Raw genomic sequence first — 26,680 nt, forward strand, 5'->3', positions numbered from 1 at the left:
ATCACTGTCTAGACTCTTAGACCCCGAATGGGGTGCTCAGCTGCACCTCCAATGACACCGCTCTACAGACCAGCCTTGCCTGGGCCAGGACACGGGTCTCAGGGCTCCAGACTGCAGCAGCCCAGCCCCGGGGGCTTCAGAACAACCAGGGAAACCGGGAGGCTGCGCGGAGGTGAGCTGACCCGCCGCCGGCAGGGCCGGATGGGTCAGGGGACAAGCAAACGTGTGCATCGCCCTGGGGTGCGGCTCGCCCTTGGCAGAGGCGGCGTTCGGTGGGCAGCAGTGCAGGGAGTCCATTCTCCAAGGCCGGGCCCGGACCCGACAGTGCAGAGCATCTGAGCACCCTGCCCACGCTGGGCTGCTGGGTGCCATGTGAGCCCCAAGATTCATTTGAAGAATAGCAAAGGGGGCCAGGTGCAGTGGCTCACGCCTGTAGTCCCAGCACTCTGGGAGGCTGAGGCGGAAGGATCACTTGTGCTCGGGAGTTTGAGCCCACCCTGAGCAACACAGCAAGACCTCATCTCTACAAAAAATAGAAAAATTAGCTGGGTATGGTGGCTCACGCCTGTAGTCCCAGCTCCTCGGGAGGCTGAGGCAGGAGGATCGCTTGAGCCCAGGAGTTGGAGGTTGCTGTGAGCTATGACGAAAGCCCTGCACTCCAGCCTGGGTGACAGAGTGAGACTCTGTCTCAAAAAAAAAAAAAAAAAAGGAACGGGGATGACATCACGCCCTGGCTCGCTCCGCCCGCAGGACGAGCATGGATCGTGGATGCTGCCACTTGACCTCCTCTGAGCCTCGGTTTACCCATCGTAAGAGGGAGTGTCACCCCTATCCTCAGGGCATTGGGAGGCTCAGTGCCGGTGTGCCCCTTACCTCCAGCTGCCCGTTCTCAGCCGCGTCGTGCAGGGGGGTCCCGCCCCAGGCGTCCCTCAGGAGGGGGGCCCCCATCAGCAGGAGCCGGTCGAGGATGGGCGTGTGGCCGCCTCGGGCCGCGAAGTGGAGGGCCGTGGCCCCCTCGTTATCCCGCGCCGTCAGGCCGACGTCAGTGAATGTGACCTGCGGAGGGAGAGGGACTTGCCAGCTGAGGCTGGGCTCGGGGCGGTCACACGGGGAGGAGGGGCCAGGGAGGGGCTCCGGGCAGAAGGTGGCGGCCGCCTTAGCTGTGCCTCTTGGGAGGCAGCAGCCCCACCTCCGGAAGCCCCCGGACAGAGCCGGCTCGTCACACACGTGCCCTGTAACCCCGGGCAGTGGGACATCAGGGTCCGGGTCGGGGCACAGTGAGCACTGTGGTTTTATCTGGAGACGCCACAGTCCCGAGTCTTAAACCAACATCACGTCAAATGAAGAAACACCACGCCCGGCACCGCGGGCAATAAACAAATGTGTGCTGATGAAGGAAGGGGGAGAGACGGAGAGGACACCACTTGGCATCCGGGCAGCGCAGCATTCCCGGGCATTTGCCCCGTGCGCCTGGCGCTGGCGGTGGGTCCACGGTGTCCCCCCTCCAGGGCCTGCAGGGGAGCCAGGCGGTCGGGCTGGCCTGAGGCCGCCCCTCTGCCGGGGCCTGCCGTGCTGCCTCCCAGGGCCTCCCCCGCGGCCGCCTCACTGACACCGGCCCTGCCAGCGAGAGGCAGGGGTCTGCTAGGAACGCCTGCCCTCCTGGTGGGCGACGAGGGATGCGGTGTCTCCCTTCTTCTCCCTCCGCCCTGCCTTGAGTGCCAACTGTCTCCACGAGAACAAGGGAGATGACAGCAGCCCTGCCACAACCTACGTGGACGGGGTGGCCCTGGCTGTGCTGTCCACTCGCCACCTGCAGCCCTGCGTTCCTGACTGATCGGCACTCACACGTTTCTCAGGGACAGGACAGTGAGCTGGGGACAGAGGCAGGGACAGGGTGCCCATCCCATGAGTGATTGTGTCAGGCTAGAGGCTACCGAGGGGTTCCACGTCTGAAACAGACTTTCTGGCCCAGGGACCCGGTGGCTTGGCCGTTTCTTCCCCGGACGGGATGCTCACACCTCAGCCCAGCCGGAGGGGCTCCGAGGACACCCTGCTCCCTGCCCCCGGGACCCCCCTGCCCTGAGTTGCTGCTGCTTGTCCCAGTGCAGTTGCCCACCCGGCACCCAGGGCCCCAGGCCGGGAGGACAGGCCAGCACGGCAGGCGAGGCGTGGGCAGTGCAGCCGGGGCCGGGCTGATGTCTGGGAGGCGCCGGTGGGTGCTCCAGGTGCCACAGAGGGAGGCTGGAGGCAAGTGCTGGCGTCCTCGGGACCACGGTGAGCGGCTGGACACCGTGCTGGGGGCGGGGGCTCCTCGTCCTTCCTCGGCTTGTCCACTCACTCAGTGTCTCCTGAACCCCGGACATGCCCGGCACGGGGGTGCAGCCGATGGCCATGGCCTGCTCTTGAGGGGCGTCAGGCAGCTCCACTCCAGGGGTGGGGAGGGGCCCACGAGGTAAGGAAGTCAAACTGCGGCTTGTCAGGGGCGGGTGCCGTGGAGGGAAAGAAAGCAGGAGAGGGGACGGTGCCGGGCGGGCGGCTGCCACCTGGGGACCTGCATGTCAGGCTCAGGGGACGGCATGTGGAAAGGCTGTCCTCACCTTTGAACAAGTGGTGCCTGTGCTGGGAACTGGCTTTGGGCCCCAGCCCTTGCCCAGCCACCTCTTGTCCATCCTCAGCTCTGGCCCCAGCGTTACCTTCTTAGGAAGGCCCTCTCTACTCTTTTTTTTGAGACAGAGTCTCACTCTGTCCCCCAGGCTGGAGTGCAGTGGCACCATCGTAGCTCACTGCAACCTCAACTCCTGGACTCAAGCGATCCTCCTGCCTCAGCCTCCCCAGTAGCTGGGACTACAGGCGCACACCATGATGCCTGGTTAATTTTTCTATTTTCAGTAGAGGTGGGTCTTGCTCTTGCCCAGGCTGGCCTCGAACTCCTGACCTCAAGTGATCCTCCTGCCTTGGCCTCCCAGAGTGCTGGGATTACAGGCGTGAGCCACCGCGCCCGGCCACCTCCCTACTCTTAAACTCCATCGGGTCTCTGTGACAGACCCTCAGAGCTGCCGGACAAGCTACCTGTTCTGGTTTTCTGTTGTGGAGGCAGGAAGCCCCCGCCCCATCCTTTAAGGAGGCATCTCTCCAACCCCGGCCACTCTGTGCCCTGGGTCCCAGGGCTTCCTTCCCAAAAGAGGTCTGAATGGCCCCTCCAGGGCCCAGAGGGGATGAGAGATGGGGACAGGCCCGGGGCTCTGAGGCATCAGGGCCTGAGCAGGTGGCTGAGCGGCCCAGGCCAGGCTCTGCTGCTACGGGCACTGGCGACAGAGCAGCCCCGGTGTCACCAACCCTGAGAGTGCCCGGGAGATCCACTGGAGCAGAGGGGCAGCACAGGCGGCAAGGCTGGGGGGCCCAGCCTCTCGGGCGCTCAGGGGCCTGGGGGCCACAGGCTGGCACGTCTGACGCCCCAGCAGTCCTGTGTGTCCCCAGCTCCCGGGAAAGCTCCCACCCAGGCCCCAGGCACTGCTCGCTCCAGGGCCCAGACTTCCCGGACGTCCCCCTTCCCACTCCCGGTGCCCCCTTACCAGCCAGACGACGAGCGAGTAGTGGCCTCGGGCGGCAGCGGCATGTAGGGCACTCATGCCATCAAGGGCGCGCAGGTGCACATCGGCGCCACAGTCCTTCACCAGGAACTGCGCCAGGTGCAGGTGGCCCTCCTGGCAGGCCAGGTAGAGCGGGGAGGCGCCGCTGCGTGTCCGCCGGTTCACGCCGCTGCAGGGGAAGGAGGGTTCAGAGGTCACTTGGCCAGGGGGTCATGGGTGTCTGGGCTGCTCCAGCAAAGGCCCCTGATGGAGGAGAAGGGTGGCCTGGGCACCTGGCTATATTCTTTGTGCCCACCTGCCCTGTTGCACAGGCTGTGCGCTGTTCAAGAGAATAAGCTCCACCCACTTCCCATCAAGCTGGGACTCATGGGCAGGGGTTGCATTTTAGGGTTGGCTAGCACAGTGAGGCCCACAGCTGCTCAGGTCCCTGAACCTTGCCCAGCCCTGGGGCCCTGCTCTTCAAAAGGGGCCGTTATGAGTAGGACAGGAGCTGCAGGCACCCAAATTCCAGTCCCCAGAAAGGATGGGCTGGAGCAACATTTGTGGATTTCCTGCATCCCGCTCTGCCCTCAGGTTGTGTTGGGCCCAGGTGTGTCCTTGGTGCCCAGTGACCAGCTGCAGGGAGGGCTGGTCCCCTGCCCAAGGATGAGCCCATCCCTCGGTGACATAACTGCACCCCTGCCCCCGCCTCTGCCCATTGTGGACTGACTCTCCCCAGTGCCTTCCAGCTGCTGCTCTGGGGTCCTCCCACCCTGGCTGGGGCCCAGGTGACCGTGCCCGCGGCCTCCTTTCCCTCTGTCCTCTCCTTGGGACTCCTGGGTCCAGGTTACAAACATTCATCTTTTTAGACCTGAAAGGGTCACAACCTTGGGTTCCAAATCCTCGGTTGTCCCAGTGGAGACAGAGCTGGCCCCACCTCCAGGCTCCCTCTGCGGCTGGTGCCCTGGTCGCCGCCACTGCACCGAGCAGCTGCCTGGTGGCTGCAGCCTGTGGTGAGCTTAGTGCCGTGCTGGGCCCACGTGCAGTGCAGGGGCCGAGTGACCCTCCGCTCCCCAGCTCTCCTGGCTTGAGTGTGCCTGTCCTCTGAAGCTGTTGACCAGGTCCTGGCCTGTCCCAGGCCCTCCAGCCGGTGAGAGAGGCAGGTCAGTAATGGTATGTTCTCACGAGTGCCCCTGCAACTCACGCCCCACTCCTGACGGGCGAATCCCGGCAACTTGGGGACCCACGCAGAGGAGCACCTTGGCCGTTAGGCCATGCAGAGCCCGGCCACAGGCCTCAGCTGGCCGAAGGGAAACAGGCTGAGCTGGAGGATTTGCCCAAGGACAGTGCCCGGGTTTGAGCCCCTGCGCCCCATGGAGTCCGTGCCAGGACTAGCCCCTGCTCGCCCCTGCCCTAGCAAGGGGGCTCAGGGCCCTGCCAGGCAGCCCTGGCCTTGGACCCACCAGGCGTCTGCTCTGCCCTGCGAGCCCGAGGGTCCCCTCCCTCATGGAACGAGCCCCAAAGGGCTGAGCGTGTGCCCTGGTGCCTGCTCAGGGGGAGGGTCCGTGCTGCTTTCAGCAGACTCTGCCGGGGCCTCGACTGGAACTGGGGTTGGGACAGCAGCGCCCAGCACAGTGGCCGGGCAGCGGGGCCACTGCAGCGTGCAGGCCCTGTCCAGGGGCAGCCACCGCTTGGCTCCTGTGTCAGTGCCAGGTGGGAATGCGGGCCGGGGGCACGGGACCTTCCCCCTTGGTGGCATGAGTGTGTGTTAACCTGAAGTCGCCCAGTTGTCACTGGCGGAAGCTACTTGAAAAGCTGTGTGGGTGTGAGAGCCACTCTGTGGCCGCAGTCCTGGGGGCGGAGCGGGCGCTCTGGGGAAGAGCTGCAGAAGCGCACCCCAGGGACACCTGGGAATGGGAACACTTCCTAAACAAGCCGCAGGGCTGGTCCCCACATAAACACGGGGCAGCCAGATGTCCCTCAAAAAGCGGAGAGCTGTGGTTAGAGGCAGGCAGGTTCCCCGGGGAGAAAGGCAGCAGGGGGATGGGAAGGTCCTCCCTGGGCCAGGACAGCAGCCCTGGGAACACAACGGTGAGGAGGTGACGGGCCCATTACTATGACAACGGTGACCCTTTGTGCGGGGCAAGGACCAGAGGAGGGTCCCGGGGGAGGGCGGTCCTACTGGCTGGCGTGGGCTGTGCAGAGGGCCAATCCAGCCCAACCCAACAGGGGCCCCAGGGCCCCAAGTCCACCAAACAACCCTGCTCCTGTCAGGTGACGTGAGGGTGCCCATGGCTGTCACTGGCTGTCCACTGCCCAGCTAACTCAGGCCCTGAGATGCCCTTGTGGGGCTAGGAACTCTGGGCCTCACGGCGGTGCCCCAGCCGCCCCCACTGCCACTGCCCATGGCACTCCTGCCCTCATTCTCGCTCCAGACTCAGCCCGCGGTGCCTGCCCCCAGGGCCCACCCCGAAGGCCACCTGCCCATGCTGCCTCTCCCGAGGCCAGCGCACCCCGGCCGGAGCTCCCGGCTCCTCACCTGCTGTGGGCGGCCGTCAGGAGCTTCAGGCAGGTCAGGTCCCCACTGACAGCGGCGTGGTGCAGTGGCAAGGCCCCCTCCCGTGTCTCCAGCATGGCCGAGTGGCCCTCGTGGAGCAGCCACTCCACCAGCACTGGGTGTCCGAAGCGGGCGGCCAGGTGCAGTGGGGAGACGCCCGAGGCATCTTGGTCCTACCGGGGCGCAGGCAGGGCAGTGAGCCGGCGGCAGGCGCTGACCCACCCTGCTGGGCAGCACTGTGTGGCCAGAGTCAGCTGCCCAAGGCTGGGCCCGGTGAGGACCCTACTGCCTGCAACCCCAGCGTGGGGGCTTCTGTTTCCTCCCTCCCTCCCTGCTGGCATTGAGTGGGGCCACCGCTCAGGGTAAGAGGCAGGGCCAGGACCCACATCCAGGCCTTGTGGGACGACCCCTCCCCGCGCAGCCACAGGGCCTCAAGGCCAGGCAGCATTCCTGCCCTGGTGTCACGGGGCCCTGGCATCCTCCGAGGGCCCCGGGATCAGAAGTGAATCAGACACGGGCACAGCTCCCACCTGCTGCCCTCGGGGTTATTGGAAGAGACGAACAGAACAGGGAGCCACAGCCGGTGCACTCGCGCGCTGGGGGCCCGGTGCCGGGAGGCCGTCCCAGCAGCCCCCCACCAACTGTGACCTCAGGCGGCATTCTGAGGCCTCTCAGCCTGCTCGACCTGCAAGAACTCAGCAGGGCTGAGCGACAGCAGAGGCCCCTGGGCTGCACAGAGGGACTGGGCAGGCGGGGAGGCGGGAAGGAGGGGCCCTGGGAGCCGGGCCTCAGACAGGACGGTCACGGAGACCTGAGACGCCCGTGTTCATGCAGTCTTGAAGGCTCTCACCCACTGCCCCCCACAGCAGGGCCCCAGCTCCGGGCCGAGGCTCCACCCACACATCTCTAGCCCCTCTGGGAGATGGGGTCCTGCACACTGGCCAGACCCCACTGGCAACAGCCGGCACTCCCAGGAGGTGCGGAGGGACAAAGGGCAAACGTTCTCTCTCTGCCTGGCACGGGGTAGGGGGAGAGGAGGGGATTCAGGAAGTGGCCTTGGCTCTCAAGGGCTTGGTGTTGTTTGGGGGGATGGGAGGGGCATGGGGCAGAGACAGGCACCACTGACCGAGTCCTGAGAGAAACGGGGAGCCCAGGGCCTCCGGGGAGGCTCACGCCTCGCTAGCCGCACCCTAGCCGTTCATGGGGACCGGCTGCCGGCTGTCCCTGTCCACGCTCACCTGCAGACCGCAGCCCCCGTCGCGGACGAGCCAGCACAGCTCGGCCAGGCTGCCTGTGGCGGCGGCATCGTGCACCGGCGTGGCCCCGTTGTGGGCCCGCTGGTTGCTGGGCAGCTTGGCCCGCTGCACCAGGAACCTGACGCAGTCCAGATGGCCGGCCCGGGTGGCGTGGTGCACCAGGCCGGCCCCCAGGGCATCAGTGATGCCCGGGCCCAGGACGCCGGCCTCCAGCAGCTGCTCCAGGGTGGCCACATCCCCGGCCTTGGCAGCCGTGAGTGCCCGCTGCCCTTCCATCCTCCGGCCCCGGCTCTCAGCGGCTCGTACGCAGCCCCGGGCCTCCTGTTTCAGGCGCGGACGAGGCTGCGGCTCTGGTTACCTGATAAGCAGCACGCAGGGCAGATGGGAGGCGCAGGCTGAGGCCTTGGGGACGGCCCTCGCGGCCCTGCCCAAGCCACTCCCACAGCGCTGGAGGCTGGAGGGCCCGGTGCGCGAGCAGCAGGGGTGGGGGTGCAGGTGGCAGGGCCTGTGCTGGGTTAGCCAGCGGTGGGTGCCAGTCAGCAGAGGGACCGCCACCTACCTGCAGAGGTGAGGATGGGTGCCATCATTTGTCACGGAGCCCCGAGTGGCGGGTGGAGGCTCCCTGGGAGACCGTTCCCCCAGTCTCACAGAAGGGCAGCCCCACCTGTTTGGAATGGGTGCCCCAGGAGGGTCTCCATGTTTGGGCTACGTGCCCATCACAGACAGTGGAGGGCCCCCTGGGTGATCTGTGCCTGGAACCCGGCCTCCCGGTGGCCCTTGGCCCTGGAGACTCCTGTGAACCTCCGGGGAAGCTGGTGGCCTCGAGGGGCCTGCGATGGGCACAGGGCCCTGACACTGGGAGAGTCCAGCTGTGCCAGGTGCGCAGGCTCCGGGGTGAGGACGAGGGTCCCACAGCTCCGGCCCCGGCCGCTCTCCAATCGCAGCGATCCAGTCTCTGGGCTGCAGCCCAAAGTCCCAGACCCATCTCCGAGCTGTGAGCTCCTCCTTCCAGGTTGTTCCCAGGGGTCTGGATGCTGCAGAGTCTCTGCTGGGGACTCGGGGCCACCACGGCCTCTCCTGGAGGCGGCAGGAAGCTGCAGATTGGGGACCTGTTTTCTAGGGGCCCCCAGAGATACGATTCCAAGCTCAGCTTCCTGTGCTAATGCGCCATGACGCAGCACCACAGCGGGGCAAGGCGCACTCTCAGCCCTGCGCCAGGCGGACCACCCCGGCACCCACAGAGAAACAAAGACGCCACGCTGGGCCCTGAGACCTTTAATTCATTTAATTCTGACAGTCGTGTCCTCGGCATCGTGTAGCTCTTGGCACCACACAGTAAGCTCGTTGCACTGGACACCACTCCCATGCGGTCACCACACGTGGTGCGTGTCAGGACGCCACAGCGCATCTCGTGGAGACAAAGGGACCCTTCGCAAACACAGTCAGGAGGAAAGCCGGGCTGGGGACGATCTGAGCTTCTCCCTCAGCAAAGACCCAGAGTCACACAAGCACCGGCCGCCCCAGGACTCCGGGACGCCTGTGGCGGCTGAGCCCGAGTGAGGGCTCAGGAGGGAACGAGGCCCTTGGCCCCAGGTGGGGAGCGCACAGGCAGCCCGCCCGGGTGACACACTGGGACAGGGCTCATCCACAGGGCTCGTCCCAATGGGACAGGCAGGGCCGGGGAAGCAGAGTGGCCTGGCTGAGGGGCCACACCCGGCCGGGGGTTACTGCACGCTGGGGTGAGAAGGGCAGGGTCAATGGAGGGGGTGTTTGTTCAGGGCTGGAGAAGAGCCCTGAGGGGACCACTCTGACACGTCCACATGGGAGGCCATGGTTGAAGCAAAAAGTTTCCTATTTTCGTGATAGCGATTGGCTAAAAATAAATCATAAATACTCGCATTTTATCTTTCAGATAAAAACACCACCTTCCAGAGGAAGGGAAGCTCACGACAGGCTCACCCAATTCCCCGGAGGCAGCACGGATGTGGCTCAAGCGTTTCCACTTCAACGTCCCCACAGGACAGCTGCAGCCCGGGGGACGGTCCTATGCGGGCATTGGTGCCCTGGGCCCGTGGAGACGCGCGTCGGGGGAGGAAGCCCAAAGCACACGCACTGCACCCAGCACTTTGGAGAAACAAGACAGTCATCCTAGCACAGCCCGAGAAGGGGCACAAGGCAAAGCGCCCGGTGCCCTGGTGACGGGCTTCCTATGAGCAAGGGTGGCCCCCACACTGGGCCTGGCCCTCCAGCTGGGCCACCGCCTGCTTCAGGTCCTGCACGACAAGGTCCACCTCAGCCCGGCTGGTGCTGCGGCCCACGCTGAGCCGGAGCGCATTCCTGGCCACGTCGAACGGGACGCCACAGCTCAGCAGCACCGGGGACGGCCTGGGGAGGGGAGAACAGGCACCAGCCATGACCGAGGGGTGGAGGGATGGGGCTACTTCCAGCCAGACTGGGGCCCCCGGCCTGGCGCTGTCCACAGCTCCGTGGAGGAGTGGCCTAACCCCGTGGCCTGCCCACCACACCCGGCGCCTGGAGTGTCACCGTGCCCTGGACTGGGCTTGTGGAGAGCACTTACTGGTCCCCGTGGTCTGAGTGGCAAGCGGCCCCCACGCTGGCCAGCAGTGTCCGGCACTGTGCGAGCACCACGCGGCCTGCGGAGACAGACACGCCGCTGAGCCGCAGGGCTCTGGCCCGGCCCACCCGCTCTCCCTTCCCTGGTCCTCCTGAGCCACGCAGGCCAGCGTCCCCTCTGTGCTGCCGGCTGGAACGTCAGTGCGCAGGCCTGGCCAGCGCCGTGGGAGAACCCAAGGCAGGGTCCGGAGGAAACGCTTCCTCCCTCCCTGGGCTGCAGAAAGCAGACACCGCCCTGCCTCACGGAGCTGGCCCTGAGCAGGCCATGTCGAGCCCACTGCCTCCACGACACCTGCCACTCCGCAGCCCCACTGAGTAGCCTGTGGCTCTGGCAGTATTTAACTCCGACCTGTGTTTTCTCAGGTAGAGACACTGGGCAGTTTTCTTTATTAAGCCAGAAGGCACTTCCCTTTCCTTTCACAAGCACAGAGATTAAAAAATTTTAAATCAATGATTATGAGACTCTTGCTCGTTTAAATTAACACAGGTCATCACTGAACATAAAGTCTGTGCCCAGAAAAAGGGGGAGACGATGGAGAAGCTTCCCTTCCGTGCAGGCAGTCCGGGCGGTGAACGGCCCTGCTGCACGTTCTCACCGCCGCAGCCGACCCGCCGCCCAGGGCCGTTCCTTCACAGCCACAGACCGCCAGGTTTCTCTGCCTGACGCAGGAGGACGAATGAAGCAACAGCCCTTCTAAGAAGTCAAAACCCATCTGCAGACAGGGCTCGCTGGGGTCTCGAGGCCGCCACAGCCTCCTCCCAGATGAAACGTGCTGGAAGGCCCTGGACTTCCACGCTCAGGGGGGCAGGCGGGCCAGGCTCCCCGTGTGCTGGGACGGCGGTAGCCCCTGCGGCGCCCAGCGTGGAGGCAGATGTCACAGGAACAAATGGCATCCACAGACCTGCACTTCATCCTTAGCTGTTGCCCACTTTTTAAAGTTGATTTCCTCTGTTTCCCTTACTGTCCAAAAGTATTTTATAAAAACTTCTAACAGAAATGGACAAGCTGGCCTAAATTTGGTTAGTGTTATTTCCTGCCCTGATAGCCCTCGGTGGGCGCCAAGCACGGCCCACCCGCGACGCGCTGGTGAGAGGAGCCACGTCGGGGGAGAAGAGCCCCTAGATTGGCCGGCTGTTCTGCTCTCGGCGCCGGGCTGGGGTGACCGGTGGCCCCAGCAAGGCCCTTCTGTGCCACGCTCAGGGCCAAGCGCGAGAGGGAAGGCGGCTGGTGGGATCCGAACTCACGCGGCGCGGGAGCCGCACACACACCAGAGACCGGCAGGAGGCGGGCGCTCACCTTGAAGCTGGGCTCCGCGGATGGAGAAGTTGCAGGTGTTGGGCAGCCGTTCAGCCCCTGGAAACCGGCTATTCAGATGGAGTCTCTTATCAAATACGGCCTGAAAAAAGCAAATGAAATATTTGGTGACAGTTTCAAAGACCCCATCACCACCAACAACTGTGTGAACTTTAGACTCTTTTAGGAAACAAAACCTCAACATGTACATATTTATCTTACCAACAAGCATCCACCTATGACAGCTGGGGGACTGGCTAGAAAGTGAAGTGAATCAGCTCGGGCCGTCCGCACACAACCATCAGACACACGACTCCGGCCCATTTTCATCGCGTGTCTGTGACGAAGACCCCCCTGGTCTAGGGCCCCTCGCCGGGGCTTTCTGCCTCCACACTTCTCTCCCTGGCTCTTCCCTCCTTCCTCGTGACCCTGCCACGTGCCCGGCCACTCCGTGCTCACCTCCAGCCTCTCCTCCAGGTAGTCCCGGACGTCCTGCATGTGGGCCTCATAAGCCTCACAGTGGCGGGTCACCAGCTCGGCGGCCTGGGGACAGACACATGACAATGTGTGGAAGCACATTCAATTACTGACAGAGGACAGAGAAACAACTTTAAACACACAGGTGGCATTTCCTGACACGAGAGGAGACAGTTCCTCAGACCGCGGGTCCCTCGAGCATCATGAACAGCACTTTCTGGCGTTATGTGACAAGTGCAGCCCGGAGTTTACCAGGCACCTTCTGGCAGCACCGAGCACTGGAAATGCCAAGTCCCAACCCTTGAGGAGCCCACGCCCCAGGGAGAGGGACAAGAACAAGGGCAGAGGTGGACGGTCTCCCACCGACGGGTCAGTGCTGGGACGGGGCCGACAGAGTGGGCTGCGTGAGGGTGGGGAGAGCATTCCAGCAACGGCCCTGCAGGGGGACAGACAGCTGTGTCCCCGGAGCAGAGGGGCCTGGCGTGGCGGACGGAGCGTGCATGAGGGGGGATGTGCAGGCCGGTCGGCGGGATCCGAGGGCAGGTGCGGTGGGTTTGGAGGGAGGGACAAAGGGTCTGCTCTGCATGTTTACTGGTCGGCCGGCGGCCGTGTGGACGATGGCAGCGTCCCAGCCACAGCAGCGGAGGCAGCGTCCAGGCCCTTGGTCTAAGGTTGGTGGCCGTGAGGACGGACAAGAGGAAGGTCCTGGACATATTCTGGAGACGGACTGGCGCTGCCCGAGACGCAGGGGCAAGGACAAGGGAGGACCAAGGACATTTCCCGGACTTGAGAAGGGAGAACCTGAGTGCTGGGCAGCCCCCCACTGTGTGGAACGGGTGCCCCATTAGGGTCTCCATGTTTGGGCTGTGTCCCCACCACGGACAGCTGAGGGTGCTGGAACACTCTTACTTCTAGTAAACGCTGCCTAAGTTACCTTAGTACGAGGTTTAAGTGCAACTGTGTTCAGTTAAGAGTAGAATTTTGAATATTCTGAGAAACAGTGAATCCATTCAAGCTCTTCCCAAGGGCCTACTATGCGCTAAGCCCTTTCTTCTGTACTGGGGATACTGAGGCAGACGAGGCCAAGTCCCTGCTCGCGGAACAGATGAGCCCCCTTGAGAGGGGAAGTCGGGGGGACATATATACATAGAGTATGGATAAAACATCAGATGGGGGCAGAAAAGCAGGGTCGGGGACAGAGTGACTGTGAGGGGTCACGGAGGGGCTGCTGTACCTCACAGAGGGCTGCTCGGAAGAAGTGGCCTTGGAGCAGAGGCCTGTGTGCAGTGAGGACAGCTGTGGACACCTGAGGTGTCACTGGACCCGCCTCTATCACAAAACCTGGCTCTGGCCCACGAGCAGAACAGGCCCCAACAGGGCCGCACCCGACCACCCGGCCCCACACCCCACGGGCCATTCGGGACTGAGAGCCAGCGGAGCAGGGCTCCAACGCCGGGAGCGCACAAACCCGTGGCCTGACGCTCACCTCTGCTGTGATGTCATCACTGTGTTTCTTACATCAGAAGAGACAAAGGCAAAGAGATTCTTCCCTTTAAATGCTAAGCAAACTCCCTTACAGTCTTGACAAGTACAGCTCTCCAGGACAGTGAACAAAATCCTAGGCTTTTCCTTACCCGTCCATTTCTGGAATCATGCCCATAACCTCCCTAAAGCCCCGGGTTCCTATGAGAGCCGCTGGGGAAACTGAGGACAAGGCAACTGATTCACTTGCTCAAGGTCGCCAAGGCTCACCTTCCCAAGGCCGGCAATCATTGGGGTGTTCTCTGTCCTGCAAGAGACGAGGGAATAAGAGTAAACAAATGTTGAGGGAAGGAGTCCTGTCCACAAGAAAGTCATCGTGTTAAATAAAAACAAACTCACGTCAACATGTTTCCCAAGCATGTGCCACACGGCTGCCCCAATGGCAGCTGCAGCCCCCAACACGTCCCACGCAAAGTCTGACCTGTCCTGGCCCAGTGACGGTGGTCAGCATGGCCCACGGGGACGACACATGCTGGGTGTCCACTAGGAAAATACTTTCTGGACCCTTTCTCTGCCCAAAGGAAGCCCTCCTGCTGCAGGGGCCCGGGCACGCCTCTCTTTGGTCCCCACTGCCAAACCTGTGAGTCTGAGGACTCGTCCCTAACGCTCTTCCCTTTGGCCGATGGCATGACAATGGGATAGGGCTGAAGCCGCCATTTTGTTGTTGTTTCCTATTCATTCTGTTTCTTAGTTTTTGTGTTTTTTTTTTTTTTTTTGATACAGAGTCTCGCTCTGTTTCCTGGGCTACAGTGAGTGCCGTGGCATCAGCCTAGCTCACAGCAACCTCAAACTCCTGGGCTCAAGCCATCCTCCTGCCTCAGTCTCCCGAGTAGCTGGGACTACAGGTGCCCACCACTCCCAGCTACTTTTTTGTTTCTATTTTTAGTTGACTGGCTAATTTTTTCTATTTTTAGTAGAGACGGGGTCTTGCTCTTGCTCAGGCTGGTCTCGAACTCCTGACCTCAAGCGATCCTCCTGCCTCAGCCTCCCAGAGTGCTGGGATTACAGGTGTGAGCCACCGCGCCCAGCCTCATTCTGTTTTTTGATTGTTTTCTTTTTCATGTCTTTCTGTGGGTTACTGAACATTTTTCAGAATTTGATTTTGATGTATACATAATGTTTTTAAGTCTCTCTCTTTATCTCTTTGTATAGTTTTTTAGGGGTTGCTCTAGGACCTAGTGTCTAGGTATTATTAATACATTATATTTATAAAACCTTTCAGCCTATTGGTATTGTCATTTTACCAGTTCAAGTGAAGTGTAGACACCTTGTCTCTTTGCTGTTCCTTTACCTTTGTCCTTTGGTGACTGTCTTAAACATTTCCTTTATGTACCTTTAGAACCACATTAGCCATGACTGTGATTTTTGCTCATGCCATCAAACACAAATTAGAAAACTAAGGAGGAGGAAACTCTGCTGTATTTGGTGACAAATTCTCTCAGTTCTCCATCTGAGAAGGTCTTGATTTCCCCTCATTCCTGAAGGATGTCTTTGCTGGTGTGGGATTCCAGCTTGACAGTTTTCTTGGAGCACTTGAAAACTTTCGTGCCACTTTCTTCTGGTCTTTGTGGTTCCTGATGAGAAATCCACTCTCATTCAAACTGTTTTTCCCTATCGGTAAAGGTGCCATTTTTCTCTTTCAAGATCCTTCTGCCTTTCATTTGTAGAAGTGTGACTGCACGTCCGCCCTGGACTGCTTTGGGTTTACCCCATTTGCTTCCCGACTGCAGGTTTATGACTCTCACCAATTTGGGAAGGTTTTCAGCCGTCATTTCTTCAAGTACTTCTCCAGCCTGTCTTCCTCCTCTCCCTCGAGGACTTGATGAAACGAGCGTCACACCATTTGTTGCAGGGGCATGGGGCCGAAGCTCTGCCCACCCTGACCCGGTCTGTTTCCGGTCTCTCGTGTCACCTTTCAGGGCGCTGGTGCTTCCCTTCGTCCCCTTTACTCTACTACAGAGCCCACCTGCTGAGCGGTTTAGCTTGGTTACTGCGGATTTCAGTCCCGAGATTTCCGTGTGGTTCTTCACATCTTTTCTCTTGGCCGACACTTTCTACTTCACATTTCAAGCGTGTTCCTAACTCCTCACGGAAGCATTTCTGTGTCTGCTGCAAATGTCTGTTAGATAATCTTAACCTCTTCGTCATCTCACTGCAGGCGTTTGTCTTTTTTCATTCAGTTTGAGATCTTCCTAGTTCTTGGTATGACGAATGATTTTCATGTGAATCCTGGACATTTTTGTGTTAGCAGAGTCTGGACCTTATTTAACCTTTCCGTCTCTGCTGGCTTGTTCTGAGGCCGCGCTGGCCGGAGGAGGAGGAGCCGCTCCATCACGGCCAAGTAGAGGCGGGTCCAGGTTCGCCACGCACCCGTGCTGACGCCCAGAGGGAGGCTCCCTGCTACTGGTGGGTGCGAGTGGCAGCCTGGGATCCCGTGGGGGCCACACCACGGTGGGGCTGCCTCATGACTGGCTGGCGGGGACGTCTCGTTACCGCCCGTGTGGGTGGAAGTCTGGGTGTCCTACGTGACCTCTGCTGGTGTGGAGGGGTGGCAGCCCCCGCCCTGCAGTGACTGGCTGGAGTAAGGCAGGTGCTGTCTGTGAGCTTTCTGTCTGGCTCGGCTGTCCCTGTCGGGGCCACTGGCTAGAGAGAGCAGGCTTTGGTTGGGGCACTTTTTTTGTCTGTCCTTACTGGCGTTTTTGGGTTGCTGGATCCTTCAGTTGTAAGTGTGGATACGTGAAGCGAAAAGAAAACCCAGGGGCCTCACCACCATGTTGTTCCGGTTTCTCCCTTGTTATGAGGTTTCTGACAAAAAGCCTGGTGCTAGTACCAACTAATTTCCCAGTTAGCACATCACTGTATGTAACAGGACCCGGGAGCTAAGAGGAAGGAGTGTCTACGGGGCCTGGCCGACCCCCCCCACCCCTGTTAGGAGACAGCAGCGCCCTCAGCCAGGACAGGTCCAGTAGCACCTCTTCAGCGGGCTGGGCCAAAACAACAAGGGCAATTAGACGGTTTGAAGCAGTTAAAAGAAACAGATTTCCTTCACTGCTTCGAATCACCCCAAAGAGACTGCAGACCTCACGAGTCCTCAGTGTAGAAACCAACCGGCATAGCCAAGTCTGAGGTTAGCAGCACGTGGACTGTGCTATTACTGACCTTCCAAGGGACAGAAGAAATAGCAAAATGGTCTTTAAAATGTTGCTGTGCTACAGACCAATGGCATGGCCAGTAGGTAAGAGACTTTGTTAACTTTCCACCTTACCCTGGCCTGAAATTCCGTTCCTGTCCACCTCCAAACAGCATAGGGTACAGAGGGGTGAGCTCGCCGAGCCCTCGTACGTAAAGTGCACCAATCCTGGGACCATAGAACTGGAAGGGAAAGTCAATCATTTATTCAAAAAGAACTTTCCAAAGACCTATTCTGTGTATGTGCTAAGTGCTGAGAGGCACATGGAAGGAATGCCCCCGAACGCGCAGTCCTGGTGCTGCCCTGTGGCCCCCACCGCACCATCCAGCACCGCCTTTGATGTGCTGGAGTCACAGAAGCCTTCAGAGGAAGGGCAGAACCCCAACCTAACAGGCAGGGCAGCTGCTGGACTCTCGTTCCCAGCTCCATGGCAGGCAGAGCTCCCTGCAATATGTGACAAAATTTGTAAAACGAGAGAAGATGGAACCAGAGACTGCTGGGGGCTTTTCCTGCATATGATTCCATGTTTCCAAATGATACGATGTAAAATGTTTAGGTGCCACAGTGTCAGGCCAGCACACACACTCCTTTGGAAACTAGCTGAGGACTGTGCTTCAAAACAGAGTCATACAAGTATTTCAGGTCCTAGTCGGCTGCCAGAAAGAAGAGCAAAAGCTTCAGAAAAGTCTTCCCTATTAGCTATTTCCCGCACTCCATCTTAAAGATACAGCCACTACATTTACAATGAGCCATATTTTGTTGTTGTTCTTGGGACAGGGTCTCGGCTCTGTCACCTGGGCTGGAGTGCAGTGGCATCACCAATAGCTCACTGCAACCTCAAACTCCTGGGCCCAAGCAGTCCTCCTGCCTTAGCCTCCCAAGTAGCTGGGACTACAGACGTGCGCCACGATGCCTGGCTAAGTTTTTTGTTTTTTTGTAGAGATGGGGTCTCGCTATGTTGCCCAGGCTGGTCTGGAACTCCCGGGCTCAAGCAATCCTTCTGTCTCAGCCTCCTAAAGTGCTGGGATTACAGGCATGAGCCACTGCACCTGGCTGGAACCACCTTTTAAATCAAGTTAGAAAGAGCAATTTCCTGAACCCCACGTCTTCTGCCTTGGGGGCTCTGTGAGTGGCTGACGTGGCCTCTGCACGTGCTCTGCCTGGGGCAGAGAACACGCAGTACCTGGCTAACCCCGGCCTGTCTTCGCTCCACAGACTTCGATGCCTCCCCCAGCCTTGCCCACCGCCCCCACTCCTGCCCCGCATTCCTGTCCTGGCCCTTGTCCCGTGGTCACCTAGCTGCTCCTGGCCCCCCGCTCGGGAAGCTGCTCCTTGCAGCGTCCCCAGGGCCTTCCTCATGGCAGGCTCGCAAGGCTCACTGGTCAACACACGCACGACCCCCAGTGCTGCGCTCAGGTGGGCCTTTGCGTCAGTGAGACCTTCTCCCCCAGGAGGGACGAAGGCCTCTGCAGACATACCTTGTGCCCCACGATTGTGAGGAAGTCCACGCCCAGATCCTCCACGTCCACGCGCCTTTTCCCCAGCGCCTGGGCGGCGTCCGTGTGCACGAGAATGGGCGGCAGCCCCGCAGCGGCCCGTTTCTGGTTCAGGGCTTTGATGCGCTGGCTGATTTCAGGGATGGGCTGGCGGGGAAAGGTAAACAGCTGAGGATGGCGCTAGGTTTGGTGAAGACTGACTGAAACAAATAAGCAGCAGTTAAGAAGCACAGACAACAGGTCACAAACTGAAGAGCAGAGAAAAAGGAGAGGCCCAAGCTGAGAACCATGAAATACCATCAGAGTCTGAGCCACCTTTCTCCCCATGAGATTTTCTTAAAAAGAAAAAAGGCCAATTCACCATGATGACGCCGGTCTCATTATTGGCCAGCATGATGGTCACGAGGCACGTGGTTGGGCGGACAGCCGAGAGGATGTCGTCAGCCTCTGCCCGCCCGCTCACCTTGGACACCGGGACAAAGGTGACTGCTGAGAAACAAAACACAGGTACCAAGGTGAGCCATACAAGTTCATTTCTCTTGACATTTCATTTAGATAGAGCTTAACAAAACTATTTCCCACAACTATAAAGCAATTTATTGTCAAAGTTCAGAACACTGTAGCGAAGGAATCTAAGCCGCACATCGTCGCCTACCCAGAAGGAATCGCTCGCTGCTCTGACTCGGGAGCTTCTGTGACGCGAGTCAGGTGGTGACTCTGTTTCATGGACACACTTCTCTGCTTCCACAGGGACCCAGCGGGTAACGGGGTAGGGACGACGGCTGCCCCCACTTTCCGTGAGCACCTGAGAGCACCGACCCCTGACCTCACTCACTCAGCACTGACCCACGGGTGCGAAGCAGCCACCGCGCCTGGTGCTGCTCCAGGCACGTGTGAGCTCAGCGCCGCAGAGGAAAGTGAGCAGACGAGGCACCGTGAGCCTTTCAGTTTAAAATGGCGGAAGACAAATGTACCCACTGCCCCTCGGGGTCCCACTCAGACGGGAGAACAGACACTTCTCTAAATAAGAAGCAAATCAAAACAATATCAAAAAAGGGCATCACCTGTGAACCAGGAATTTTGAGGAATCCTCAAAATACAGGAAGATGGTGGTATTAGATTCACAGGAGCAGGGAAGACCACTCGGAACACTGAGAGGACCCAGTGACCACCCGAGTTCAGAACGAGCAGCCTGGTGGGCACAGCCGGAGGCCAGCTGGCGAGGCTGGCAGAGGACTGGGGGTCAGAGGCCCGGGCACCCCCACCTCACACCTATCAAGTAGGTGGCAGAGGCGCCGGCCTCAGACTGAGACGGAGCCCCCCAGGCCCAAGACAGTAACAAGGGGCAAAAGGCAGGCTCCCGGGACAGGAGAAGGAGCTGGAAGAAGGGGAGGAGCTTGACACGTCTGCAGAACTCCGAGAAGCAAAGGAAAGCAACTGCGCCCAGGAGAGACACAGAGACGAGGGTGGGGTCTGCCCAGCTTGCCGGTCACGCTGCCACCTTCCACAGAGCACCCAGCGAGCTCTGCCTGCAGGGAGACACCTGCTGGGGAGGGACCCAGGACTGGAGCCAGCACTGGACCACCCACATCCAACAATACAGTGCTGTGTTCCCCAAGAGCAGTGAAGACCTCTGAGACCTCCCAGGCCTCTGAGGAAGACCATGAGCACGGATAAGAGGAGCCAAGACAGACAGGCAGGAGACTGATTCCAGATCAGACAGAAGTAATCCCAGGAGCAGGAAAACTAAAAAAAAAAAAAAGAAAGAAAAATCTAGTGTCCTCAAAGATAGTCAACATATTCAGATGACTTAGGTTCCACAGTGAAAAACAATCACATATTCATTACACTATAAATGCTCATCATCAGCCTTTTCTTTATATCAACTATAAAGAAATGAAAATTAAATTATAGTTACAGAATAGAATGTAATCGTTTTAAAGCTTGGCCGTAAAAAAGTAAAATATCTGGCCCAAACTGAGCCTCAAAGGAGAAAGAGAGGGAAGGAAGGACATGTACACTAATTTCCTCCTTCTTATGTCAGTGAATCAACAGATAATCTCTAAAGTTGACAATTTAGGAAATAAAGGTTTAAATAAATATGGTATTTAAAAGCAGCGGGGAGAGGGCCAGCTTCTAGAAGGAGGCGCTCCAGGGACTCGATCCCCAGCAAAACCACCATAACTGGTGAAAATGAAAAACAATCAACTATTTAAAGTCTCTGGAAATCGTGCTGAGGGCACATGGCAAATGGAGAAACATTCACTCAACAAAATCAACTCAATCTTGGTAAGAACAGCGAGTCTGTGGCACCTGAGCTATGACCTGCTTGCCCCAGCCAGCTCAGGTGACAAAGCTCCACTCCCGGTGGGTGCTGGGCCCCGGCCCTGAGCCCAGGGCTGGGCTACAGAGGGGCAGCTGCCGGCATTTCCAGCCACCTTCCAGCTCCGCGCCGCAGAGGCTGAACCCAGGAGAGCGGGTCAGGTGGCGGCTCCCTCCTTTCACCGGGCACCGCGTGCAGGGTGGAGGCTCTGCCACAGGCGCCCTGGGTGCCTACTCCCCCTTGCTCCTGCGGCAGAGGTTCCCTGCTGGGGGAGGCAAGCTGAGAGGACCACAGGCTACTGCCCTGCCAGCACCCTGCCTGTAAAGTGTGTGGGGGGCACTCTGAGCAAGCGTGCCACTGTCCCTGCCCCTCACTCCAGGAAGTGGCTCAGAGGTTATGCCAAAGGGAGATAAAACAGAGAGCTCTACAGCTGTCCGCAAAAGAAGTGACTTTGTTTGGAACAGAATGCGGGCAAGTTCAAGCCCAGGGGTGCGCTCAAACAATGGTGATGTGGGTGGTGAGTAATTAAGAGGAGGCTGGTAGTTTCATGAGAGCAACAAGCAAAACCACAGACCAACTAGGTTACCAGCCAGACCCCAGGGAAAGATAGCTAAGAAGAGCCCCCCCAGGGTCAGAACAAACTTCAAAAACTGTTCACAAAAATACTGCCAGGGGGCCCAAATTTAACTGGATCAGACTCTGGCGCAATTTATGCCTCAGAGCATAGTGGAAAACAGCACAGCAATCAGTCCAGCATCAGTGGAGCCTAATAGCCAGGTGAGATATCAACAGGCAGACAGCTTAACAGAAGGCAGGGACAGGAATGGTCAGTGGCTTAAGCCACCGTCCTCTCGGGGGGATGTGCACACGCCCAAGACTGCACCCTGAGACGTGAAATCAGCAGCTTCAAAACGCTGGGGAAACAGACCTCACTAAGTAGTTCAGTGAAGCCACTAGACAGACAAGCAGGCAACAAAAACAAACACCAGGAAGGACAAGGGGAGTTGGTACCCAGAGTTGTTACAACTGAAACGTACAGTTTTCAACAAAAAGTGACAAGACATGCAAAGAAACAGAAAAGTGTGGAAAAACAAGCAGGAAAAAGGACAAACAACAGAAACCGCCTACAAGCATGCTTAAAGAAGAAAAGTATAATGACGATGTCTCATTAGTTGAGAATTATCAGTGAGATAGAAATTATGAAAAAGAGCCAAAGGAAATTGTGGAGTTGAAAAGTACCATAACTGACATGGAGAATTCACTAGAGGGGCTCGACAGCAGATTGGAACTGGCAGAAAAAGTAATCAGTGAACTTGAAGAAAGGATGTATAGAGATTATGCAATCCAAATATCTGAGATAAAAAAGAATGAGAAAAATAAACAGAGCCTCAGAGAAATGTGGGTCCATGGAAGGGTACAAATATGCAAAATGGAAGTAGCAGGAGAGGAGCAAGAGAAAGAAGCAGAAAAAACGTATTCAGAAAATAATGGGTAAAAACTTCCCAAATATGATGGAAAACATTAATCTACATATCCAAGAAGCTCAAGAAATTACAGGTAGGACAGACACAAAGACATTCATTCCCTGACACGTGATAATAAAAACGTTGAAGACAAAGACAATATCTTGAAAGCAGCAAGAGAAAAATGACTCGTCAGGTACCAGTGGACTGTTGGGCGAGTAGCCTTTGCAGAGCCCTCGGGAGATCCAGGAACGGAAGGCAAAGGGGGGGCTTGCATTCCTCCCCCCGACACAGGGACCAAGTTTACCCCTCCCTATCTGTCCGGAGCTGAAGGATGGATGTGACTGGGGCAGGGGTCCTAGGAGCTGGTTGTCTGAAAAAGAATTTATTACAAGCAGCTGTTCTGGCCCACTTAATTACTCCTCCCAGAAAAACCCTCTATAAAACCCACCACTCTCCCCTTCCTGGGGTGGATGCTTTTTTGCCTCCACCCATCCGTACTCAGGTGCTCAAAATAAACAGCATTTGCTACACACGAGGCTTCATGTGTCTCTGTCTCTCAGCGCCGGACCTAACACTGGGTGCTGAAACCCGGGAGGGCACACCAGGTGGACAGGACCCCTGGGACTCCAGCAGGCAGAGCTTGCAACCTGGAAAACAGCAGGCAGCGGCAGCTCAACCTGGGCTCACTCCTGAATCCTGTCTTCCTCCGAGTCTGTGGGTCACCGGTAAGGTTTCCATGGATCTTTGACTAACTGGAGAGGAACCAGTCTCCTTGGTAGATTCTGTCCCTTGGAGCCACAAACCTCCCTTGTCTCTGATGAGGTCACTGGGAGAAGCCCTGAGCCATGCGTGCAGGGTCTCTCTCTAACTTGTCTCTGGTCCTGCAGTGCCGACAGCGCTTTAGCTCTGCTGAGGTGAGGTCATTGTCCACCCAGACCCTCCTGAACCAGCCTGAGAGAGAGGCACTGGACAGGGACTTGGATCATCCCTTCGCTGACCTTCACAATCCATGTTTCATCCTCGGGGAGTAAAAGCTCACAAACTCGCTCTCGGCTTCCTCCCGTCTCTCGCACTCTCGTTCCTGAGAAGTCCCACGGGTCATCCTTCGCTGACCTTCAAATCCACATCCTGGAGACACCCTGTTCCTGGTGTGTAGGCGCTCACAAGCTCATTCTTGGGTTCCTCCGATCTCTCTCTTACTCTCGCTTCTCGGCTGGGCCGGAGAAACCCCCTGGCCCTTTGGCCTAAGGCACTGTTGGATCTAGGGAGCCTGTTCCCATCAGTAGCCCTCTTCGCTGCCCTTCCCTCGTTTGGGGGATGCCTAAAACTGGGTGGAATCGGCCTCAAGTGACTCTTACTCTATCCAGGGACATGGGACACTCCCATCCCTCCTGAAACTACCCCCTTGGGATGTCGCCTCCAAAATCTCAAAGCATTAGGTCTTATTGATGAAATCCAGCCAAAACGGCTTGTCTTTTACTGTAATACGGTTTGGCCACAACATAGACTTGACAATAGCTCACAGTGGCCCAGAAAATGGGACCTTTGATTTTAGCAAATTACAAGATCTGGACAATTTCTGTCACCGCAATGGAAAATGGTCTGAGATTCCCTACATCCAAGCCTTTTTTACACTCCGTTCCCAATTCTCACTCCGTACAAGCTGTAATCGGGCTCAAATCTTCCTGCTACATTCTAGACCTTCCCCCCTCCCTCCCTCTGGCTCCGGACCTAAGAAACTCCAGTGAAATTAACAGTTGACTCCTCATCAGAAACAACGCGGTTAGAAGGCGGTGTGATGACATCCAAGTGCTGAAACAGTGCACCAGCAATCTTATACCTAACAAAACTATCTTTCAAGAATGAAGGTGAAATAAGACATTCCAAGATAAACAAAGTGGAGAAAATACATTGCTAGTAGCTGCCTTATAAGAAATAAGAAAGGAAGTTCTTCAGGCTGAAAACCAGTCACCCCAGACCATAATCTGAATCCATGGGAACAAAAACGGAGAGCACCAGCGAAGGCAGATACTGAATTATAAAGGCAGCGTAACTGCTTATTCCTTCTTTGTTCTCTTGCTGGATTCTAAAAGTATCTGTATACAATGGCATATGTATAATTATATTATTGGGGCCATAACATAAAAGAATGTAAAATATTTGATAACAACAGCACAAAGGAGGTGGTGGGAGCAAAACTGTGCTGGATTAAGGAACTGACACCAGATGACAATTCAGATCCTCGGAACAAATGAAGATAATCAAAGAAGGCAATTAAGGAGGTTAACACAACAAACTCTATAAATATATACTTTTCCTTCTTCCCTTAGTTTCCTTAAAGAACATGAAAGTAAGTAAAATAACATTTGTAACAATGTACTGTTGGGTGCGTAACATATAACAGATGCAACATTCCTAACAATAAGAAGTATGTAGAAGTATCATCTCTGTATCTCACCGGAATTAAGTTAATATAAATCTGAAGCCAATACTGGTAAGTCAACAAGTGTATAGTAAGCCCTAGAGTTCATGGATTGGAGGGCTTAGTATTGTTATGATGGCAATACTGACCAAATTGATCTATAGATTCAACACAATCCCTATCAAACTCCTAGCTAGAATTTTTTTGCAGAAATTAACAAGCTAATGGTAAAATTCTTTTGAGAATTCAAGGTACCCAAAATAGCCAGAATAATCTTGAAGGAGAAAAATTTGGAAGATTCTTACTTTCCAATTTCAAAACTTAATACACAGCTAAAGTAATCATAAAAGTTTGGTAACTATCTAAGAACAGAAATCTGATCCATGGAATAGAATTGAGAGTCAAGAAATAAACCCTCACATATTACAGTCAATTGATTTTTGATAAGGGTGCCAAGATCATTCATGTGGGAAGAAGAGTCTTTTCTTTTTGGAGACAGAGTCTCGCTCTGTTGCCCTGCTAGAGTGCCATAGCATCAGCCTAGCTCACAGCAACCTCAAACACCTGGGCTTAAGCAAACCTTCTGCCTCAGCCTCCTGAGTAGCTGGGACTACAGGCATGCACCACCATGCCTGGCTAATTTTTTTCTATATATTTTTAGTTGTCTGGCTAATTTCTTGCTATTTTTTTTTTTTTTAGCAGAGACGGGGTCTCGCTCTTGCTCAGGCTGGTCTCCAACTCCTGACCTCGAGCAATCCTCCTGCCTCGGCCTTCCAGATTACAGGCGTGAGCCACCACGCCTGGCCAGAAGATGTGTTGGGCCAGAAGTTGTGTTTCCCACAAATGTGTTGGGAAAACTGGATGCAAAAGAATGAATCTGGACTTCTACTTCATACCATACACAAAATTAACTCAAAATGAATCACAGACCTAAATGTAAGAGCTACAACTATTAGAAAGAAATACAGGAGTGATCTTCATAATCTTGGGTAGGTCAAAATCTTTTTAGATATGATGCAAGGGACCAAAATTAATTAGACTTTGTAAAAATGAAAAACTTTTGTTCTCTAAAGGATACCATCAAGAGAAAGAAAACCTGCACAATGGGAGAAAATATCTGTAAAACATATAACTGACAAGGGACTTCTATCAAGCATATGTAAATACCTCTTAAAACTTAATAAAAAGTAATCCAATTAAACTATGGGCAAATATTTTAATAGACATTTGTCCAAAGAAGATATATACAAACCACCAATAAGTACATGAAAAGATGTTCAAACTGTTAGCCATAGGGAACTGTAAATCAAAGTGACAATGAGCTATCACTGTGCACCCACTAGGATGGCTACAATAAAAAAGACAGATAACAAATGCCAGTGAAGACATGGAGAAATTGGAACCTTCATACACTGCTAAGAATATAAAATGGTACAGCTACTTTGGAAAACAAAGCTTAATGTTAAACACATTACCTTAATATAAATTAAGTTAATATAAATCCGAAGCCAATACTGATAAGTCAACAAGTGTACAGTAAGCCCTAGAGTTCATGGAGTTACCTTAAAAGTAGTCAAATAGAGTAACCATGTGACCCAGCAATTCCACTCTTAGGTATAAACCAAGAGAAATAAAAATGTATGTCCACCCAAAAACTTATACACAATGTTCATAGTCACATTATTCAGAACAGCCAACAAATGGAAACAACCTAAATATCAACTGATAAATAAAATGTAAGATATTCATACATTATTCATCCATAAAAAGGAATTAAGTACCATGCTACAACATGGGTGAACCTTGAAACATTGTTACACGGAGGAAGCCAGTCACAAAGGCCCACATAGCACGTGACTCCATTCACGTCAGAGTCCAGAGCAGGGAAATCCAGACACAGAAAGCAGATTGTGGCTGCTTAGTGCTGAGGGAAATGAAGATTCACAGTTAATTGGTACGAGGTTTCTTTTTGGGGTGATGAAAATCTTCTGTAATTAACTGTGATGATGGTTACACATCTCTGTGAATACACTTGAAACTGCTGAACTATCAAAACAGGTGAATGATACCTGTCAAAGCTGGCACCTAGGAAAGCCCTCAGAGGCGGGCGGAGTGGGAGGATGCCTTCAGACCCTCAAAGCCCTCACTTTTTCACATTTGAGTCAACAAACAGATGCTTGGGTTCATAAACCCAGAAAGGAGGATTGGGTTTTTAAGTGATTTAGCATTAAATTGGAAGTAATTAAAATGACAATACCCACAAGGGAAACAGTGGCTGCCCTGCAGGGCATTGGAGGCCGCAGCGGCAGAGGCCTGTTTACTTCACACCTTTCAATAACCAGACCGTGCATCACACGCATGTCTATACTTTTAAAAAATTTATATGATTTTAAACGAAAGGTTAAATAGAAGAGTAACTAACAATGATGTATCCTAAGCTGCCTTACCCTGTAT

At 56.1% G+C, this 26,680-nt stretch overlaps 2 protein-coding genes across 6 annotated transcripts in view; both read right to left on the reverse strand.

The window, feature by feature from the left end:
• The window catches only part of ESPNL (espin like), a 32,751-nt gene extending 24,229 nt beyond the window's left edge, over positions 1-8,522 (reverse strand). The window contains exons 1-4 of one of the 2 annotated variants that reach the window (XM_069465358.1): positions 7,365-8,522; positions 6,109-6,299; positions 3,573-3,759; positions 874-1,056 (exon numbers count right to left, since the gene is read on the reverse strand). In XM_069465358.1, the coding sequence (XP_069321459.1) occupies positions 874-1,056; positions 3,573-3,759; positions 6,109-6,299; positions 7,365-7,658 (855 nt within the window). In that variant the 5' untranslated portion in view covers positions 7,659-8,522. Of the gene's footprint in view, positions 1-873; positions 1,057-3,572; positions 3,760-6,108; positions 6,300-6,656 lie in introns of both variants that reach the window. The other variant, XM_069465369.1, reaches the window with a different exon arrangement.
• A 115-nt stretch (positions 8,523-8,637) lies between these two features.
• Positions 8,638-26,680, reverse strand: part of SCLY (selenocysteine lyase) — a 32,289-nt gene continuing 14,246 nt past the window's right edge. For 2 of the 4 annotated variants that reach the window (XM_069465404.1, XM_069465583.1), the window contains 8 exons: positions 18,377-18,504; positions 17,998-18,162; positions 16,595-16,701; positions 13,540-13,576; positions 11,770-11,853; positions 11,314-11,413; positions 9,961-10,036; positions 8,640-9,767 (listed from right to left, as the gene is read on the reverse strand). In XM_069465404.1, coding sequence (XP_069321505.1) covers positions 9,590-9,767; positions 9,961-10,036; positions 11,314-11,413; positions 11,770-11,853; positions 13,540-13,576; positions 16,595-16,701; positions 17,998-18,162; positions 18,377-18,504 — 875 coding nt within the window. In that variant the 3' untranslated portion in view covers positions 8,640-9,589. Of the gene's footprint in view, positions 9,768-9,960; positions 10,037-11,313; positions 11,414-11,769; positions 11,854-13,539; positions 13,577-16,594; positions 16,702-17,997; positions 18,163-18,376; positions 18,505-26,680 lie in introns of all 4 variants that reach the window. The other 2 variants (XM_069465381.1, XM_069465495.1) reach the window with 2 other exon arrangements.

The sequence above is a fragment of the Eulemur rufifrons genome, chromosome 1 (genome assembly GCF_041146395.1).
Source record: "Eulemur rufifrons isolate Redbay chromosome 1, OSU_ERuf_1, whole genome shotgun sequence".
Taxonomy (NCBI): Eukaryota; Metazoa; Chordata; class Mammalia; order Primates; family Lemuridae; genus Eulemur; species Eulemur rufifrons.